We start from the raw sequence: 20015 nt of genomic DNA on the forward strand, positions 1-20015 counted from the left end.
TTTATTGGAGAAGAGACACAATAAAAAAAAATAATTAAAAAAAAGTAGGGGGCAGGATCAATCTGGAGGAAGAATAAGACCTATTCACCTTCTCCCACAAACACATCAAAAAACAAACAAACAAAAAACCTTCCACATGTAGAATGACTGGCACAGAACATCCACTGAACTCTGGCAGAAGACCTTACCCTCCAAAAAGTGCAAGAAACCCTTCACATAACTAGATAGAAAAAAAAGAAAAAGAGAAAGAGAATGAGAGAGAGAGGGAGGAATCAGGATGGGACCAGCATTCCTGAGAGGGAGCTGTGAAAGAGGAAAGGAACCTACACCCTGGGAGGCCACAGTCCTGGAGGGGGAACCACAAGTCCTCAGAGAAAAAAAGCACAGCAGCTGGACCAAGGAGGGCACAACAGAAAGAGCCACACAGACCACTGGTATCACTGCCCTCAGACGCCACACACTGAGAAGCTTGGGTGAAGGCTGGGGGCTGGGGCTCAGGCTTTGGAGATCAGTTCCGGGGACAGCACTAGGTTTGGTTGTGTGGAAATAGCCTGAGGGGCTAGGGAGTGGTGCACCATGGGATGAGGAGTGGAGTGCTACAGCTGAGGAAGCACAGGAGGAGGCTTAGGCCAATAGGACAAGCAAGGCACCATTGTTGGCAGGGTGAGAGGAGGAGGGGCAGGACCCCTATAGGAATATCTTTCTCTGTGCAAACATGGGCTCTCGGATAGAGGGGCATCTTTTGTGTGGGCTGTGGGTGGCAGGGGAAAAGTGACACAGGCATCTCAGACTCCAGAGGTGGGTGTGGCCCACCATCACTAGGGGTCTGTGAACAGGCACCACCTATGACCCCAGTCACCTCTGGGGTCACCACAGAGGAGGGCATTGCAAGTGCGTGTCACTCCTTGCTCTCACTCTCCTGGGAACACACAGGCCTTGCTGTTGCTGCTGCCAAAGGCTCTGGTTCCCACCTACATCTCCCTGAGGGTCACTGCCACTTCCCAGGGCCCTGCAACCAGGAGCAGCCTGGCCACCTCCCCACCAATCCTCACCACTGTTGAAAGTCTAGCAACCAGGAACTGGCTATTAGCCCTGCCCATTGCCTCCACCTTCCTGGAAGCAAGTGCAGTCCTTACACTGGCACACCTCCTATCAAGGAGATAACAGCCTGCACCCACACTGAGGAAAGAGACTGCAAGTAGCCCCCGCCACACACGAAGTAAGCTCTCACAAACTACCCAAGGGCAGAGCCCTCTAAGACTACAGTAGTTGTTTTCTCTAAACTCACAGTATAAGAAAAATATAAGCAAAATGAAGATGCTCAGGAACCATTCCCTGTTAAAAGAACAGAATTCCCCTGAAGGAGACAACAATAAAACAGACTTCTGCAGCCTAACAGACACTGAGTTCAAAAAGGAGAGAGTCAAAATAGTGAAGGAATTAAGAGCAAATATGAAGGAATTAAGAACAGATATGAAGAGTAATGCAGATTACTTTAAAAAGGAACTAGAAAACATAAGGAGCAGCCAAGAAAAATTAGAAAATTCATTTGCAGAGTTGCAAGTTGAGTTAAAGGCACTGAAGAGCAGAATGAATAATGCAGAGGAACGAATAAGTGACTTGGAAGACAGAATAATAGAAAGCACCCATCAGGACAGCAGGTAGAATACCAAATAAAAAACATGAAAGCAATATAAGAGATAATATAAAGCGGGCCAATCTATGCATAATAGGTATTCCAGAAGGTGAAGAAAAAGAAAAGATAATTGAAAATATATTTAAAGAAATTATGGCTGAAAACCTTCCAAATCTAAAGGAAACAGCTATCACAGTACAGGAAGCACAGAGGGCCCCAAACAAGTTGAACCCAAACAGACCCACACTGAGACATATTATAATAAAAATGGCAAAAGTTAAAGGAAAGGATTCTAAAGACAGCAAGATAAAAACAAAGAGTTAATTATAAGGGAAACCCCCTAAGGCTATCAGCTGATTTCTCTACAGAAACATTATAGGCAAGATATATTCAAAGTTTTAAAAAGCAAAAATGTGCAGCCTACAATACTTTAATCAGCAAGATTTTCATTTAAAATAGAAGGAAAATAAAAGAATTTTTCCAACAAACAAAAACTAAAAGAATACAGCAATGCTAAACCCATTCTAAAAGAAATACTGAAAGGTCTCCTCTAAATAGGAAAGAAGTAAGAAGACACAGGATGGAGGAAATCACAACTGGAAAGTAATCACTTAAATAAGCCAATATACAGATCTAAAAGGGAAAAAAAAATGACAATAAACACAAGGAACAGCAAAAGGATAAACATGAAGACATAAAAAAGGACATCAAAATCATAAAATGTGGGAAAGGAAAGTAAGAAAATTTAACTTTTTTTTTTTAGAATGTGTTTGATCTTAGATGACTATCAGGCTAAAGCAAGCAAATATAGCAAAGGATTAACATACTTCAAAAACAGGGCAAACACAAATCGAAACCAAAAAATACATTCACAAGAGTTAAAAAGAGGATACAAGCATAAGATAAAAGGAAATCATTGACCTTAAAACAAAAGGAACAAGGGAGGAACATAGAATCAACTGGAAAACAAAGTGTAAAATGGCAATAAATGCATTTTTATCAATAATTAACTTAAATGTCAACGGACTGCTCTAATCAAAACACAGAATGCCAGACTGGATAAAAAAAACAAGAGCCTACAATATGCTGCCTATAAGACTCACCTTAAGGCAAAGGACACATATACAATGAAAGTGAGGGGATGGAAAAAGATATTTCATGTGACTAGAAATGACAGGAAAGTGGGAGCTGCAATACTCATCTCAGACAAAATGACTTTAAAGCAAAGCCCATAAAGAAAGACAAAGAAGGAGTTCCTGTCACGGCGCAGTGGTTAACGAATCTGACTAGGAACCATGAGGTTGCGGGTTCAATCCCTGCCCTTGCTCAGTGGGTTAACGATCCGGCGTTGCCGTGAGCTGTGGTGTAGGTTGCAGACACGGCTTGGATCCTGCGTTGCTGTGGCTCTGGCGTAGGCCGGTGGCTACAGCTCCGATTTGACCCCTAGCCTGGGAACCTCCATATGCTGCAGGAGCGGCCCAAAGAAATAGCAAAAAAGACAAAAAAAAAAAAAGAAAGACAAAGAAGGACACTATTTAATGATAAAAGGATTGATTCAAGAAGAGGATATATACACTTGTCAATATATATGCCCCTAATATAGGAGCACCCAAATACATACAACAAATATTAACAGACATAAAAGGAGAAAGTGATGGGACTACAATAACAGCAGGAGATTTTTAACACCCTACTCACATCATTGGACAGATCCTCTAGATAGAAAATCAATAAGGCAACAGAAAGCCTAACTGACACAATAAAACAGACTTAATATTTTCAGGACATCACATCCAAAAAAATCAAAATATACATTCTTTTCAAGTGCACATGGAACATTCTCAAGGATTGATCACATACTGGGACACAAAACTAAACTCAACAAATTTGAGAGTACAGAAATTATTTCAAGCATTTTCTCTTACTACATTGGCATGAAATTAGAAATCAACCACAGGAAAAGAAATGAGAAAAAACTAACTACAAGGAGACTAAACAACATGTGACTAAAAAACCAATGGGTCAATGAGGAAATCAAAAAGGAAATTAAAAAATACTGTGAGACAAATGACAAGGAAAACACAACCATTCAAAATCTATGGGAAGCTGCAAAAGCAGTTCTTAGAGGGAAGTTCATAGCAACACAAGCCTTCCTCAAAAAGGAAGAAAAATCCCAAATCAACAACTTAACCTACCACCTAAAAGAATTAGAAAAAGAACAAACAAAACCTAAAGTCAGCAGAAGAAAGGAAACCATAAAGATCAGAGACAAAATCAATAAAACAGAGATTTGAAAAACATTAGAAAAGGAGCTCCCATTGTGGCTCAGCAGTAAGGACATGGGTTTGATCCCTGGCCTTGTTCAGTGGGTTAAGGATCTGGCGTTGCTGTCAGCTGTGTATAGGCCAGCAGCTGTAGCTCTGATTTGAACCCTAGCCTGGGAACTTCCATATGCAGCCCTAAAACGCAAACGAAACAAAAAAACACAATAGGAAAAAATCAAAACCAAGATCCAGTTCTTTGAAAGGACAAACAAAACTGACAAATTTCTAGCTGGACTTTCCAAAAAGAGGAGAGAAAAAACCCAAATAAACAAAATATGAAATGAAAAAGGAGAAATCTCAACAGATACTGAGAAATGTAAAAAACCATAAGAGAATACTATGAACAATTATATGCCAACAAATTTGAAAGCCTAGAAGAAATGGACAACTTTCTAGAGATATACAGCCCACCAAAAATGAATCAAGAAGAAATAGATGATTTAAACAGAACTATCACTAGAAATGAAATTGAATATGTAATAAAAACACTCCCTACAAACAAAAGTCCAGGACCAGGGAGTTCCCATTGTGGTGCAGCAGAAACGAATCTGACTAGTATCTGTGAGGATGCGGGTTTGATCCCTGGCCTCAGTGGGTTAAGGATCCGGCACTGTGGTGAGCTGTGGTATAGGTCACAGACGTGGCTGGGATCCTACGTTGCTATGGCTGTGGTGCAGGCCAGCAGCTGCAGCTCTGATTTGACCCCTAGCCTAGAACTTCCATATGCCAGAGGTGCAGCCCTAAAAACAAGTAAAAAAAAAAAAAAGTCCAGGACCAGCTGGCTTCACAGGTGAATCTACTAAAAGTACAAAGATCAACTTATACCTACCTTCTTGGGAAACTTTTCCAAAAGACTGAAGGAACCACCCCCCAAAGACATTCTATGAAGCCACCATCATCCTAATACCAAAACCAGACAAAGATATTACCAAAAAAGAAAACTATAGGCCAATATCTTTGATGAATATAGATGCAAAAATTCTCATCAAAATTTTAGCCAACCAAATCCAACAACAAATAAAAGTCAAACACCACATGATCATCTCAATAGACACAGAAAAGTACCTGACGAAATTTGACATCCATTTATAATAAAAACTCTTACCAAAGGGGGTATAGAGGAAACACATCTCAACATAATAAAAGCCATTTATGACAAACTCACAGCCAATATAATACTCAACCAAGAAAAGCTCAGTGTTCCCGCTAAAACCTGGAACAACACAAGGATGCCCATTCTCACCACTTTTATTCAACACAGTATTGGAGGTCCTAGCCGAAGCAATTCGACAAACAAAGGAAAATAAAAGGTATCCAAATTGGAAGAGAAGAGGTAAAATTGTCACGCCATGCAGATGACATGACACTATATATAGAAAACACTTAGGACTCCCCAGAGAAACTACTCAAACTCATCAACGAATTCAGCAAATAGCAGGATACAAGATGGACATTCAGAAATCAGTTGTATTTCTGCATATAAACAATGAAATATTGGAAAAGGAATATAAAAAAATACTTAAATACCTAGGAATAAAGCTGACCAAGGAAGTGAAAGACTTATATGTTGAGAACTATAAAACATTAATCAAGGAAATTAAAAAGGATTCAAAGAAATGGAAAGATATCCCCTGTTCCTGGATTGGAAGAATTAATATCATTAAAATGGTCATACTATCCAAAGCAATCTACAGATTCAATGTGATCCTTATCAAATTACCCATGACATTTTTCACAGAACTACAACAAACAATCCAAAAATTTATATGGAACCACAGAAGACCCAGAATTGCCAAAGCAATCCTAAGGAAAAAAAAAAAAAAGCAGGAGGCACAACTCTCCCAGACGTCAGACAATATCACAAAGCTGCAATAACCAAGACAGCTGGTACTAGTACAAAAACAGACACAGAGACCAATGGAACGGAATAGGGAGCCCAGAAATAACCCCAGACACCTACAGTCAATTACTCTTCAACAAAGGAGGCAAGAATATCAAATGGGAAAGAGACAATCTCTTCAGCAAGTAGTGCTGGGGAAACTGGACAGTTCCACATAAATCAATGAAACTAGAAAACATGCTCATACCATGCACAAAAATAAACTCAAAATGGCTTAAAGATTTAATCATAAGACACCACAGAATTCCTAGAAGAGGATGTAGGCAAAACATTCTCTAACATCAACCTTACAAATGTTTTCTTAGGTCAGTCGCCCAAGGTAATAGAAATAAAAACAAAAATAAACCAATGGGACCTAATTAAACTTACATGCTTTTGCACAGCAAAGGAAACCATTAAAAAAAAAAAAAAAAAGACAACCTATGGAATGGGAGAAAATAGTTGCAAATGATGCAACAGACAAGGGCTTAATCTCTGAAATATATAAACAACTCATGCAACTCAATAGCAAAAAAACAAAGAACCCAATTGAAAAATGGGCAGAAGACCTAAATAGACATTTCTCCAAATAAGACATACAGGTTGTCAGTAGGCACATGAAAAGATGCTTGACATGACTAATTATTAAAGAAATGCAAATCAAAACTACAATGAGGTACTACCTCACACTGGTCAGAATGGTCATCATTAATAAGTCTACAAATAACAAATACTAGAGAGGGTGAGGAGAAAAAAATAAACCAATGGGATCTAATCAAACTTACATGCTTTTGCATAGCAAAGGAAACCATAAAAAAAAAATACACTACTGGGGGGAATGAAAATTGGTACAACTATCATGGAAAACAGTATGGAGGTTCCTCAGAAAACTAAACATAGAACTACCATATGATCCAGTAATCCCACTCCTGGCCATATATCTGGATAAAACTTTCACTCAAAAACACACATGTACCCTTGCCTTCACCGCAACACTATTCACAATAGTCAAGACATGGAAACAACCTAAACATCCATCAATGGATGAATGGATTAAGAAGATGTGGTACATATACACAACAGAATACTGTTCAGCCATAAAAAAGAACAAGATAATGCCATATGGAGCAACATGGATGGAACTAGAGATTCTCATACTAAGTGAAGTTAAGTCAGAAAGAGAAAGACGGCATATGATATCACTTACATGTGGAATCTAAAATATGGCACAGATGAACCTATCCACAGGACAGAAACAGACTCACAAACATGGATAGCAGATTTGTGGTTGCCAAGGGGGAGGGGAGGGAATAGGATGGACTGGGAGTTCAGGGTTAGTAGATGCAAACTGTTTAGAATGAATAGACAATGAGGTCTTGCTGTATATGTATATAGCACAGGGAATTACATCCAATCACTTGTGATGGAACATGATGAAAAGTAATTACGAGAAAGAGTATGTATAGATGTATGACTGGGTCACTTTGCTGTACTGCAGAAATTGAAAGAACAATTTAAATCAAGTATAATAAAAAAAACTTTTAAAAGTAAATATATAGTATGTTAATGAAAAGTTAAAGAAGAAAAACAAAGTAGAGAAGAAAGAAGCAAAAGATGAAACTAGAGAGCTGGAATTTTAGATATGATGGCAAGAAAATGGCTCACTGAGCATGGCTTTTACATAAAGATATGGAGAAGGGAGGGCACTAGCTATGTGAGAATACAGGGAAAGAAAATTGGAGAATGAAGAAACAGTAAGGGAAAAGCCCTGAGGTACCAGGATGCTGGCATTTTTGAAAAAAAGCAAGAAAGCTGGTTTGGTTGGAACAGAATGAAAAAGGGAAAGAGTGATAGGAGGTGAAGTCAGAGAGTTAACTGGGAGGGGTTGCAGAATGGCACATAATATGGAGTTTTGTAGATCATAGCAAGAATTCCAGCTTTTATTCTAAGGCTTGTGAACAGAGAGGGCTGACATGAATTAAGATCCATTTTATTTTACTTTATTTTATTTGTCTTTTTAGGCTAGCACTTGTGGCATAGGAAGGTTCACAGGCTAGGGGTAGAATCAGAGCTGGAGCTCCTGGCCTACACCACAGCCATAGCAACAAGGGATCCGAGCCTCGTCTGAGACCTACACCATGGCTCGTTGCAACGCTGGATCCTTAACACACTGAGCAAGGCCAGGGATCAAACCCGTCTCCTCATGGATACTAGCTGTGTTTGTTAACCGTTGAGCCATGATGGGAACTCCTAAGATCCGTTTTAAATGAATCGCTTTGGCTAATGTTTATTTTTAACTTAATTTTATTTTTTGTCTTTTTAGGGCCACACCTGAGGCATATGGAGGCTCCCAGGCTAGGGGTTGAATTAGAGCTGTAGCTGCTGGCCTACACCACAGCCACTGAAACACAGGATCCGAGCTATGCCTGTGACCTACACCACAGCTCATGGCAACACTGGATCCTTAACCCTGAGCGAGGCCAGGGATCAAACCCACGTCCACACAGATACTAGTTGGGTTCATTAACCACTAAGCCATAATGGGAACTCCTAGCTAATGTTTAAAAGAGACTACACAGAAGAGTTCTTTCTTGGTGCAGTAGGTTAAGGATCTGGCATTGTCACTGCTGTGGCTCAGGTTCAATCCCTGGCCCAGACTTCCCACATACAGTGAGTGCAGCCAAAAAATGAAAAAATAAAAAAATAAACTACAGAGAGACAAGGGGAGAAATAGAGATCAGTTTAGAAGATTTTGCAATAATTCAGGCAAGAGATGACAGTGGTTTGGACCAGAGTGGTGACAGTGGAGGTGGTAAAAAGAGGTCAGATTCTGTTGTATCTTGAAGGAGATTTGCTGGCATATGGGAGGCAGGGGTGTAAGAGAAAGAGAAAAGAAATACACCAGAGAGCTCCCGTTGTGGCTCAGTGGGTTACAAATGTGACTAGCACCCATGAGGATGTGGGTTCGATCCCTGGCCTTGCTTAGTGGGTTAAGGATCTGGCGTTGCTATAAGCTGTGGCTCGGGTCTGGCATTGTTGTGGCTGTGCTGTGCAGGCAGGCAGCTGCAGCTCTCATTCAACCGCTAGCCTGGGAACTGCAGGTGCAGCTCTAAAAGAGAAACAAAAAAACAAAAAACCACATTTTTGTACAGATAAACTCCAAGTATGGAACTGTCACTACTGAGATAGGGAAGACTGCAGAAGGAGGTTTTACTGGGGATTATTATTTAGTTTTAGATATTTTAAATTCTTTAAACGGAGAATTCATGCTTATTCTTCATATTCAAGAATATATTATTAATACACTGAAAGGCCTTAGAGTTGAAAACCAGTCAATCTAAGCTATAATAGTTTAGGAAGTTTCCTGGTGCTCTGGGGGATAGGATTCAGCACTTCAGTTCTGTGGCCCAGGTTTAAACACTGGTCTGGGAACTGAGATAACACATCAAGCTGCTGCACAGTAGGCCAAACAAACAAAAAAAACTGTAATAGTTTTTTAAAAATTAAGTACTTTTGGCAAACTGGTCAAACTAACCTACAGCCAGAGATTCAACATGGAAAATTACAATTTGGGGATAAGGTATACGCAACCTTCTTTCAGTTAGAAAGTATTTTATATTTAAAGAGTTGTCTTGAAGAAAATTACCAATAAAGCAACTAAGGCAAGGCCTCTGAGGTAGTTGTACAGCTGCTGTGGTCCCATAGAACCTTGCTGCCTCCAAGACTTGCCAATTCTTGGGTCACTGTTCAGTCTGGTCGCCTGGTGTTCAGCCTCATGCCTACATACTGTGATGGCCATGTCACTTCATGCACTGGTACACACACCTGAACTGCACCCCCAACATTTAGGTGCTGTATAACTAGAGTGCCTGACTGATGCTACTGGCCCAGTGTGGTAGCCACTGCTTTGATATGGCCTTCTTTCTTCCTATGCTGCCTGTGGTCATTTCTATCAGAGGGAAGAGAAATTTTCCTATCAAAAGAAATTTGGTTGGCACTCTTACAATTAAATGAAATATTAACAGTGACAAAAACTGCTTCTCTTTCCAACTTGAACAAATTTTGTCTGAAAAGTATATTAGAAGAAAGGGAAATATGGCTGTCTGTAACATTAACTCCTGATAGGCTCTCTAGCTTTTACAAGGAGATGAACTATATTTCTAAGATCCAGACCCCCAAAATAATTTATCTACTAGGGGGGAAAAAAAAAGACTGACGAAATCACAAGGATAAAAAATGTCACAGATGAATAATGCAAAACAACTGTCTGTGTAGTGTCCATGTGAATGTCCTAGTCAAATTCTAGTCAAAAATACTAAAATATTATAGTTGGAAAAGATCTCAGTAAATACCATCATTTTGAGCAGCCTAAGGAAAAAAAAAATACAGAGAATGAAGAGCCAATATACGGATGTTGAGTATTTCTAAAGAAAACTCCAAAACAAACAGAACAGAAGCAGTTTAGAGAATAGCTTTCTCGAGCTAAAGAAAATTCCAAATCTTCAAATGTTATTTTGCAAAGATATTTTAAATTCATTTTAAAAATGATCAATAACTAGAAATAAATTAGTAAAATCACAAATTTCAAAAAATCAAGAATATCACACATTTTCAGGAAGAAAAAAAATTACCAACAAAATCAGGTTTCTCCTAAGTGTCAGAGTTAACAGGATATGATGGAGAGTATATGTAGTATACTGAGGGGGAAGGGATGTATGTGACTCAATAATTCTGTATTAAGTCACATGAAAGTTACTGAAATAATTCTCACTCATATGGGGAATCTGAAGAAATTCATTCTCTGAAAAAATGTATTCAGAGATGTACTATCAGAAACTGTAAGATTATTCAAATTAGAACCTTTTAATGTGAAGTGCCAGGTATAGAAGTCCTGAAAATGAGCCTGGAAATTAATTAAATGTAGAAAATAAAGTCACAATAATTAATGTAAACATGGTTAAAAAAGCACTTGCAGGAGTTCCTGTAGTGGCAAAGTGGAAACGGATCCGACTAGGAACCATAAGTTTGCGGGTTGGATCCCTGGCCTCGCTCACTAGGTTAAGGATCCAGCATTGCCATGAGCTGTGGTGCAGGTCACAGACGTGGCTCAGATCCTGCATTGCTGTGGCTGTGGTGTAGGCCGGCAGCTGTTGCTCCGTTTGGACCCCTAGCCTGGGAACTTCCATATGCTGCAGGTGTGGCCCTAAAAGCAAAAAAAAAAAAAAAAAAAAAAAAAAGGGCACTGCAAAAGTTAAAATAATTTTGTAAAAAAACAAAAACCAAAACCCCCTTTTTAAAGAAAAACAATTTGGTTCAACAAAATAAGCAACTAATAGGAGGGAGTCTTTTTCAGGGAAAAAGAAGTACAAGTATTCTCAAAAAGTTTGATATGCCACACAGTGATTAAAAGGAAACACACACATACACACAAAAGGTAGACCAAAATTTACTGTTCAGTCGGCACTAAAGCATGTGACAAAATATTTAAGTTCACCTTAGTTCTCACCCCATATAGATGATAAAAGACACTGAATTAAGATATTCATACTCATGTTTCCCCATGACACAGGAATGAAGATAAAAACTAAAACCATCTAGAAGAATTTTAATTACTTGCCATAAAGAATTAAAGTGGAAAAAGCTTTCTTAGAGACAACTTACGCTTTACAGATGATGGAGTGCTGAACTTCAAACTCCAAATTAGTAATAACAGGGCAAGTGTATACTCTAGTAGCTGTAACATCTGGTGAATTTTCTTCTCCAGGAACAGGTTCAGTCTTCCAAGTTTTATTTAATTTTTCCATATCCTCTTTCAGCTGATCCAAGCACTGACTTAAAAATTCATGAGCATCCTAAGAAAGCGTAATATTCTTAATCAGATCAAAACATTTCTTGTCACAATTATAGCTTATTAACACTGTGACTTATGCAACCAAAACACTTGGAAGTCAGTAACATGTGGAAAAAGGTCAGATTTACTCTAATGATTTGGGGGTACCTATCTTTTGAAAAACAAATGATATGTTTTATGTTTCTAACTATAAGTTAAATTAGCATGAAAAATAAATGAATCACTCCTTAATTTTTTTTTTAAAGTGATTTCTCTAAAATAGCCGTTGTAGCTAAAACAGTCCAAGTTCCCACACTGGCAAATCACATCTACATTACTAAAATATGACAAGTACACAGAACAATGATATTGAACCTTACCAGACACCCTCAGGTTTTTCAACCTGTGATGAACACACATACACAAATCTCATTTTAAGATAAAATCTAGTGATATACTAGAATCATTTCAATTTCCCCTATCTCTAAGGTGTTTAAAAATAATTAGTACTCACATTCTGCATATAACCAGAGAATCTCTCTGCTGTAGCTGAAATGGCATTTTTAACCTTCTTGAGTAAATCTTTTTTGGTCTCTGAATTACAGATATCTTTTTTAACAAGCAAGTGTGCAAAGCGTCTGGTGAAACAAAAGAGACAAATTTAGCAGGTTTTACAAAACAATGTATGGCATTATATTTTAAGGACCTCTAACAATGACACAAAACTTTAAGTGTCTAAAACTTCATTATTCTATAATCGATAAGGTAAAAAGGTTACCGAGTAAGTATATAACAATTACCTGATAAGTGCGTTGAGTGGGATTTTCTTCCATGGGATACCTTGCTTGAGCAAGTCATTTGCAAATGATTGGAGTGAAAACAGAGATTGTAAAATAGCATTCATATAACATGTATTTCCCAAATTGGAGAAGCTGAAAATAAAAAAAAAAAAAATAGTACTTTTGAAGACAACAGTAGTTCCTCAAGTATAATCACTTGAGCAGGGGTTCTCTCAACTTTAGCATGCATCAGAATCACCTGGAAGGTTTGTTAAAATATATATTGCTGGACCCCAACTTAAGTTTTTGATTCTGTCTGGTAGGGGTGATGCAAAAGTTTTCTCGTCTAAAAGGATCCCACACAGTTGCTGCTGCTGTGGGTCTAGAGACCACACTTAAGAGAACTAATACATTGTAGCATTATTACAGTTTAGTTTCACCTAAAGGAAAATTACACATTTTCAAATGAATGCTAAAAAGGATTGGGGACTTACCCAGAATAGTTTTAGCTTTAATGGATACTGCCAAACATTATACCAAAGTACACCTTTTTTAAAAACTTTCATTTGGGAATATTCTCACACTTTCAGAAAAATTGTACAATAATATTCTTTATCCCAATTCACCAACTGTAAACCCTTCTGTACTATGTGCTTTATCATTTAACACCCTCTACACATTTTTCCTAAACCATTTGAGAGTTAATGCATAGATCATCTATTTAGCTCTAAATATTTCAGGGTATGCTTCAAAAGAACAACAACATTCTCTTTATAACCAGAGTACAGTTATAAGCATTATAAAATTTAATACTAATACTTTTATCTAATACACTTTCTCAATCCAATTTTGTCAAATGACCCATTGTTTCTTTATAGCATTTTTCTCCCTCAGCACAAGATTCAGTCCAGGATAAGAGAATGCACTTAGTTTTCATGTCTCTTAAGTTTTCTTAATTTGGAAATTTGGAATAATTCTTCAGCTTTCTCTTTCAAGACCCTGACATCTGTGAAGAATACAGCACACTCTCATTGCCCATCCCCGTGCCTCCCACCCAGTTTTGAAAGGAATGTTCCTCATATTGGGTTTGTTATTTCCTCATGACAAGATTCTGCTCAGGCTGAAGACCAGATAGTAATATGTAGTGACACTGTGTCCTCACAAGGGCATCACATTCAGAGGCACAGGATATTCCTATGATACTTATTAGTGATGTCAATTTTGAACACCCTTAAGAACTTCCACCTCAGACTGAGGTCTGGAATATCTCACAAAACTGCTCAAAACATTGGAACAGGCAGTGCAGGACTGAAATCCCTAAAAGAAGGGAAACAAATGCTATCACACATACCATTTATGCAGAGTTTCAACCTGGAGGCAATTTGTGAACTGGATTTCAGAGAGGGGTATCCAAAAGGAGCCCAGAAATCTTGCTGAGTTGAGTTGAAAGGAATTGGAGTTTGAGAGGCTGAGATTGCTAAGGTTTCTGAGACAGAATAACTGAGAGGAAGGAGCTGTGCAAAAGAAGAACTACAGAAGTCTGCACAGAGGTCCGCTTGAGTATTTGACTGAGTACCAACCTGTGCATACAAACGGTGGTAAAACCTCATGACACCAGGCAAGAGCTTCAAGGAAAAGAATGATTACTGGGGAACTATTAGCTGAACAATTCTCAGGGCTCAAGCAGGACCTAAAATTGTTTGAATTCCCAACCGCCAGAGCAGAGAGACCCAGATGAATTTAAGGGGCATTAGTAGAGACCACAGAGAGGCTATGCTTCAGAAAAGGAATTAAATTAGCCTTAGAATAAATTACATAGATTTGGCCTGGAACATGAGTTCCTGTTGTGACTCAGCAGGTTACAAACCTGACTATAATCCTTGAGGATGCAGGTTTGATCCCTGGCCTCACTCAGCGGGTTAAGGATCCAGCACTGCTATGAGCTGTGGTGTAGGTCACAGTCATGGCTCAGATCTGGCGTTGCTATGTCTGTGGCGTAGGCCAGCAGTAAGTTTGGGGAGAGCAATGTGGTAAAAGTAGTCAGAAATTTCAGAGTGCCTTCCTTAGCCTTTATAATTCTACTTCCCAAAATTTACCCTATAGCAAAGTTCTAGGAGTTCTTTTCATGGGTCAGTGGTTAACGAAACTGACTAGTATCCATGAGGACACGGGTTTGATCCCCAGCCTTGCTGAGTGGGTTAAGGATCCGGTGTTGCGGAGAGCTGTGGCGTAGGTCACAGAAATGACTCGGACCCACGTTGCTGTGGCTGTGGCATAGGCCAGCAGCTGTAGCTCCAATTTGACCCCTAGCTGTAGCTCTGGTTGGATATGGAACCTCCATATGCCGTGGGTGCAGCTCTTAAAAAAAAAAAAAGTTCTAACAAGTATTAAACAAACACATACACATATTCAGTCTAGCCTGGATCGTAACTGGAAAAAGGGAAACCTAAATGCACACTAACGCAGTTAAGGGTAATGTACATGGGGATGCACATAATTAATGTGGGGTAGAAAAAGCCAAGGGACAGAGAAGTAATGAAGCATAGTGATTAAGAATGAAAGTAGATGTGGTCATCATTTTGAAATTTATAGAAATATCAAATCACGATGCTGTGCACCAATGCTAACATAGTGTTGTAGGTCAATTATACTCCAAAAACAAACAAACTCATAGAAGAGATCAGATATATGGTTATCAGAAGTGGGGAGCAGGGGAAGGGGGAACTGGATGAATGTGGTCAAAAGGTATAAACTTCCAGTTATAAGACAAATAATTGCTAGGAATATAATGTACAACATGGTTAATATAATTAACACTGCTATATGTTACACAAGAAAGAGAATAAATCCTAAGAATTCTTATCACAAGGAATACTTTTTCCTTTTTTTTTTTTTTGCTTTTTTAGGGCCACACCCACTCATAGGGAGGTTCCCAGGCTAGGGGTCTAATTGGAGCTGTAGCTGCCGGCCTATACTACAGCCACAGCAATGCCAGATCAGAGCTACATTTGCAACTTGCACCACAGGTCACGGCAACGCCGGATCCTTAACCCTACTGAGTGAGGCCAGGGATCGAACCCACAACCTCACGGTTCCTAGTTGGATTTGTTTCCACTGCATCTCAATGGGAACTCCAGGAATACTTTTTTCTTTTATTTCATATCTATATAAGGTGATGGATATTCACTAAACTTACTTAGTCATCTCATGATGTATGAAGACAAATCATCATGCTGTACAATTTTAACTAATATAGTGCTGTATGTCAATTATATCTCAAGAAAATTGGAAGAAAAAAAAATGCAGGTGGAGTCCAACTGCTTAGACTTCCTATTGCCTTACTACTGACTATAATACCTTGAGTAAGTTAACTAACTTCTCTAAACCTTAGTTATCTCATCTATAAAAACAGATTTTTCATATATCTCTAGCTCATAGAGCTGTTGCAAGGACCTGAAGAAAAATAATTCATTTAAACACCTAGCACAGTTTCTCCCACTTAACAAAAAACACTTTAGGTAAGACTGCTACTATTGTTATAGTTATTTTACTATGATCTCATTTTTGTGTGTTTGATAAAAATATAAGCCAAAAGGGGCTGGGAAGGATTTAAATAAAACATAATGTTGAAGTATCTCAGGAGATGGATGAAGTATACGGGATTGAAGAATATTCATCTTCTGCTTTATGAGGAATGTTTTACGTGTGTGTGTGTGTGTGTGTGTGTGTGTGTATGTGTGTGGGTGTGTATAGTTTTTCCAAAGTTCAAAAATCAGAGACTTAACTTTATGGATGTGATAAATCTCTAATAAGTGAGTACATATTTGAGAACAATAATTAATGACTCCTTTCATCACTTTTTTATACCAAGTAAAACATACTTCAGTTGAATCACTTTATAAAAAGAAAGCAAGATAAAAGAATTTACCTACCCTTGCAGTTGCTGTTGGTGAGAGGAAAGGGGCAGTCTTGGTTTGTTCCAGCCGGTGTAATCCTGGTTACACCTCAGTTTTTTAACAGAAAGAGGAGCTGGCTGAGGAAGAAATCCCAAACTTCTTTTTGCAGAGGGAGTTTGGCTTGAAATATTAGTCCTATAAAAAAGAACAAATAATGAAGAAGCAAAACAATTTTGAATGCTACTTTTTCTCCCTAGTCAGAGAAATCAATGTCCAGGAAAAAAATCCTAAATTTGAGGCAATATCAGTAATAATACTGATTACTTGGGAACTACATATCATTTTATTCACTTTTATCAACTAAATGAATATAATACTTTAGTTTACCTAGTCTTGAAAACATTTCGCCAGTGAACATTTCCCACTACTACAAACAACGACAAATATTCTTAACCCAATCTCCTTGAGGACTTAACCTAATTTGTATGCTTAGCAGTGAAAATGTTAGAATTATTTTCAATTTTCTTTTCCTCTTTTTTTTTTAATGGCTGCGCTCATGGCATATGGAAGTTCCTGGACCAGGGAATGATCCAAGCCACAGCTGTGGATCCTTTAACCCAATGTGCTGAGCTGGGGATCAAACTCGCACCTCTGAAGTAATGTGAGCCTTTGGAGTTGGATTCTTAACCCACTGCATCACAGTGGTAACTCAATTATTTTCTTTCTTTCTTTCTTTCTTTTTTTTTTTTTTCCTTTTTAGGGCAGCACCTGAGGCATATGGAAGTTCCCAGGCTAGGGGTCAAATCAGAGCTATAGCTGCCGGCCTACACCACAGCCACAGCAACTCAGAATTCAAGCCACGTTTGTGACTTATACCACAGCAATGCCAGATCCCCAAGCTACTGAGCAAGGCCAGGGATTGAACCCACATCCTCATGGATACTACTGGGATTCATTTCTGCTGTGCCACACTGGGAACTCCTCCTTGATTTTCATTTTTAATTTTCTTAGTGTGATTGTTTTCCAAAAAGATTGTACCAATTTATATTTCCATCAATAGTCCTTTTCTTCACATGGTCTCCATTACATTACTCTAATGAGTGAAACATAATCTCACTGTTATTTTAAGTTTTCCTGATTACTACTGAAGTTGAACATATCCATCTTTTCTTTATAGTTTCAATTTTTATATCTTGTTTAAGAACCATTCCATAACAAAAGGTCAGAGAAATGTTCTCCTAGATTTCCTCTTAAAAGTTTAAAATCTTATCTTCCCTTCTATTCAGGTCTTTGATCTGCTTGGACATTTACTTTTTTGTATTTCTTGGAAAGCAAGAACACTATCTATAAGGAAAAACCAAATGTCCTCAAGCAATTTATTGTGTGGTGAGGCCATCTGTTACCCACTGTTTGTTTTACTTAAAAAAAAAAAAGAGTTGTGAAATACAAATAAAGGTATAAAAATCAAACGTGTAACACTGTGGTATGGGATGATGATATTGAGGGAAGCTGTGTGTGGAAAGGAGGACACGAGTATTAAGCACACTGAATTTTCTGCTCAATTTTGCTGTGAACCTAAAACTTCTCTAAAAAATAAGGTTTACTGGAGTTCCCGTCGTGGCGCAGTGGTTAACAAATCCGACTAGGAACCATGAGGTTGCGGGTTCGATCCCTGGCCTTGCTCATTGGGTTAAGGATCCAGCGTTGCCGTGAGCTGTGGTGTAGGCTGCAGCTGCGGCTCGGGCATAGGCCAGTGGCTATGGCTCCAATTAGACCCCTAGCCTGGGAACGTCCATATGCAGCGGGAGCGGCCCAAGAAATGGCAAAAATAAATAAATAAATAAATAAAAATAAAGTTTATTAATTAAAAATCAAGCATGGAGTTAAAATTTTTACAAAGCAAACACATACGTAACAACCATTAATGTCAAAAGCCTCCAAGGACCCCTTCAAGCACAAGCCCATTTCTCTACCCTAAAAGTTATCATTAGCTTTCTAACAGTGTTATTCCTTACTATGTACTCCTAAACACCGAGTTTGGCCAATGCAAAGTATATTTGTGAAATTTATTTTTAAATAGTATACAGATTATTATTCTTTAAAATTCAGTCTTTCTCAAATACTTATATGTGGGATCTAAAATATGGCACAGGAGTTCCCACTGTGGTGCAACAGGATCAATGGCATCTTGGGAGCACTGGGATGTGGGTCCAAACCCCAGCCAGGCGCAGTGGGTTAAAGATCCAGAGTTGCCACAGCTGTAGTTAGGTGGCAGCTTCAGCTCTGATCTGATCCTTGGTCCAGGAACTCCATATGCTGTGGTGCAGCCAAAAAAATACTAAAATAAAATAAAATATGGCACAAATGATCCTAACTACTTAACAGAAACAGATTCACAGACATGGAGAACAAACTTGTGGTTTCCAAGGGGGAGGGAGAGGGAGTGGGATAGACTGGGAGTTTGGGGTTAATACCTGCCAACTATTACATTTAGAATGCATAAGCAATGAAGTCTGCTCTATGGCACAGGGAACCATATCCAATCACTTCTAATAGAACATGACAGAATATGAGAAAAAGAATGTGTATGTGTGTATAATATATATGTATGACTGTGTCACTCTGATGTACAGCAGAAATCAACAGAATATCGTAAATCAAACTTTTTTTTTTTTTTTTTGGTCTTTCTGCCTTTTCTAGGGCTGCACCGCAGCATGTGGAGATTCCCAGGCTAGGGTTCTAATCGGAGCTGTAGCCGCCGGCCTACGCCAGAGCCACAGCAATACAGGATCCGAGCCGCATCTACAACCTACACCACAGCTCACGGCAACACCAGATCCTTTAACCCACTGAACAAGGCCAGGGATCAAACCTGCAACCTCATGGTTCCTAGTTGTATTCGTTAACCACTGCACCACGATGGGAACGCCTCAAACATACTTTAATAAAAATTTTTAAAAATAAATAAAATCCAGTCTTTCTCTTTAATTGGAATATTTAGTGTATACTTAATGTAATTTATGATTTCAGTTAACAACTGTTTTAATGTTTATCTGTTCTATCATCTGTGCCATTTCTGAGTATTTATTAATTTTTCTATTCCTTATGAGTTGTCTTTTTCTATTTGTTATTACCTAGTAACATTTTCTTAGATGCCAGATGCTGTGAATTTTATTTTGTGGGGTGCTAAGCATTCTTTTTTTTTTTTTTTTGGTCTTTTTAGGGCCATATGGAGGTTCCCAGATAGGGGTCAAATCAGAGCTGTAGCTGCCAGCCTACACCACAGCCACAGCAATGCGGGATCCGAGCCACATCTTCGTTCGACTTACACCATAGCTCACGGCAACACCTGGTCCTTAACCCACTGAGCAAGGCCAGGGATGAACCCACGTCCTCATGGATACTAGTGGGGTTCGTTAACCACCAAGCCATGACAGGAACTCCTGGGTGCTGAATATTCTTGATTCTATAAACATTCTCAAATCTTGTTCTAGGATGTGGTTAGGTTACCTGGAAAACAGTTTGATCTTTCTCAGTCTTATTTTTAAGGTTTGTTATGTGGGACCAGAGCAGCAGGTCATCTAGGGATAACTTTTCCGCACTAATGAGGCAAGACCTTCCTAGCGTTCAAATTGCTGCTGTTAGCAATAGGAACTACGCCTGGCTTTATG

At 38.7% G+C, this 20015-nt stretch overlaps 1 protein-coding gene across 5 annotated transcripts in view; it reads right to left on the reverse strand.

Annotated features, from left to right (window-relative positions):
- Positions 1-20015, reverse strand: part of USP37 (ubiquitin specific peptidase 37) — a 96519-nt gene that overhangs the window by 38686 nt on the left and 37818 nt on the right. For all 5 annotated transcript variants that reach the window (XM_047773495.1, XM_047773494.1, XM_047773493.1 and 2 more), the window contains 4 exons: positions 16381-16539; positions 12470-12601; positions 12184-12307; positions 11501-11691 (listed from right to left, as the gene is read on the reverse strand). In XM_047773495.1, coding sequence (XP_047629451.1) covers positions 11501-11691; positions 12184-12307; positions 12470-12601; positions 16381-16539 — 606 coding nt within the window. The remainder of the gene's footprint in view (positions 1-11500; positions 11692-12183; positions 12308-12469; positions 12602-16380; positions 16540-20015) is intronic.

This window comes from Phacochoerus africanus, chromosome 3 (genome assembly GCF_016906955.1).
Source record: "Phacochoerus africanus isolate WHEZ1 chromosome 3, ROS_Pafr_v1, whole genome shotgun sequence".
NCBI classification, from domain to species: Eukaryota; Metazoa; Chordata; class Mammalia; order Artiodactyla; family Suidae; genus Phacochoerus; species Phacochoerus africanus.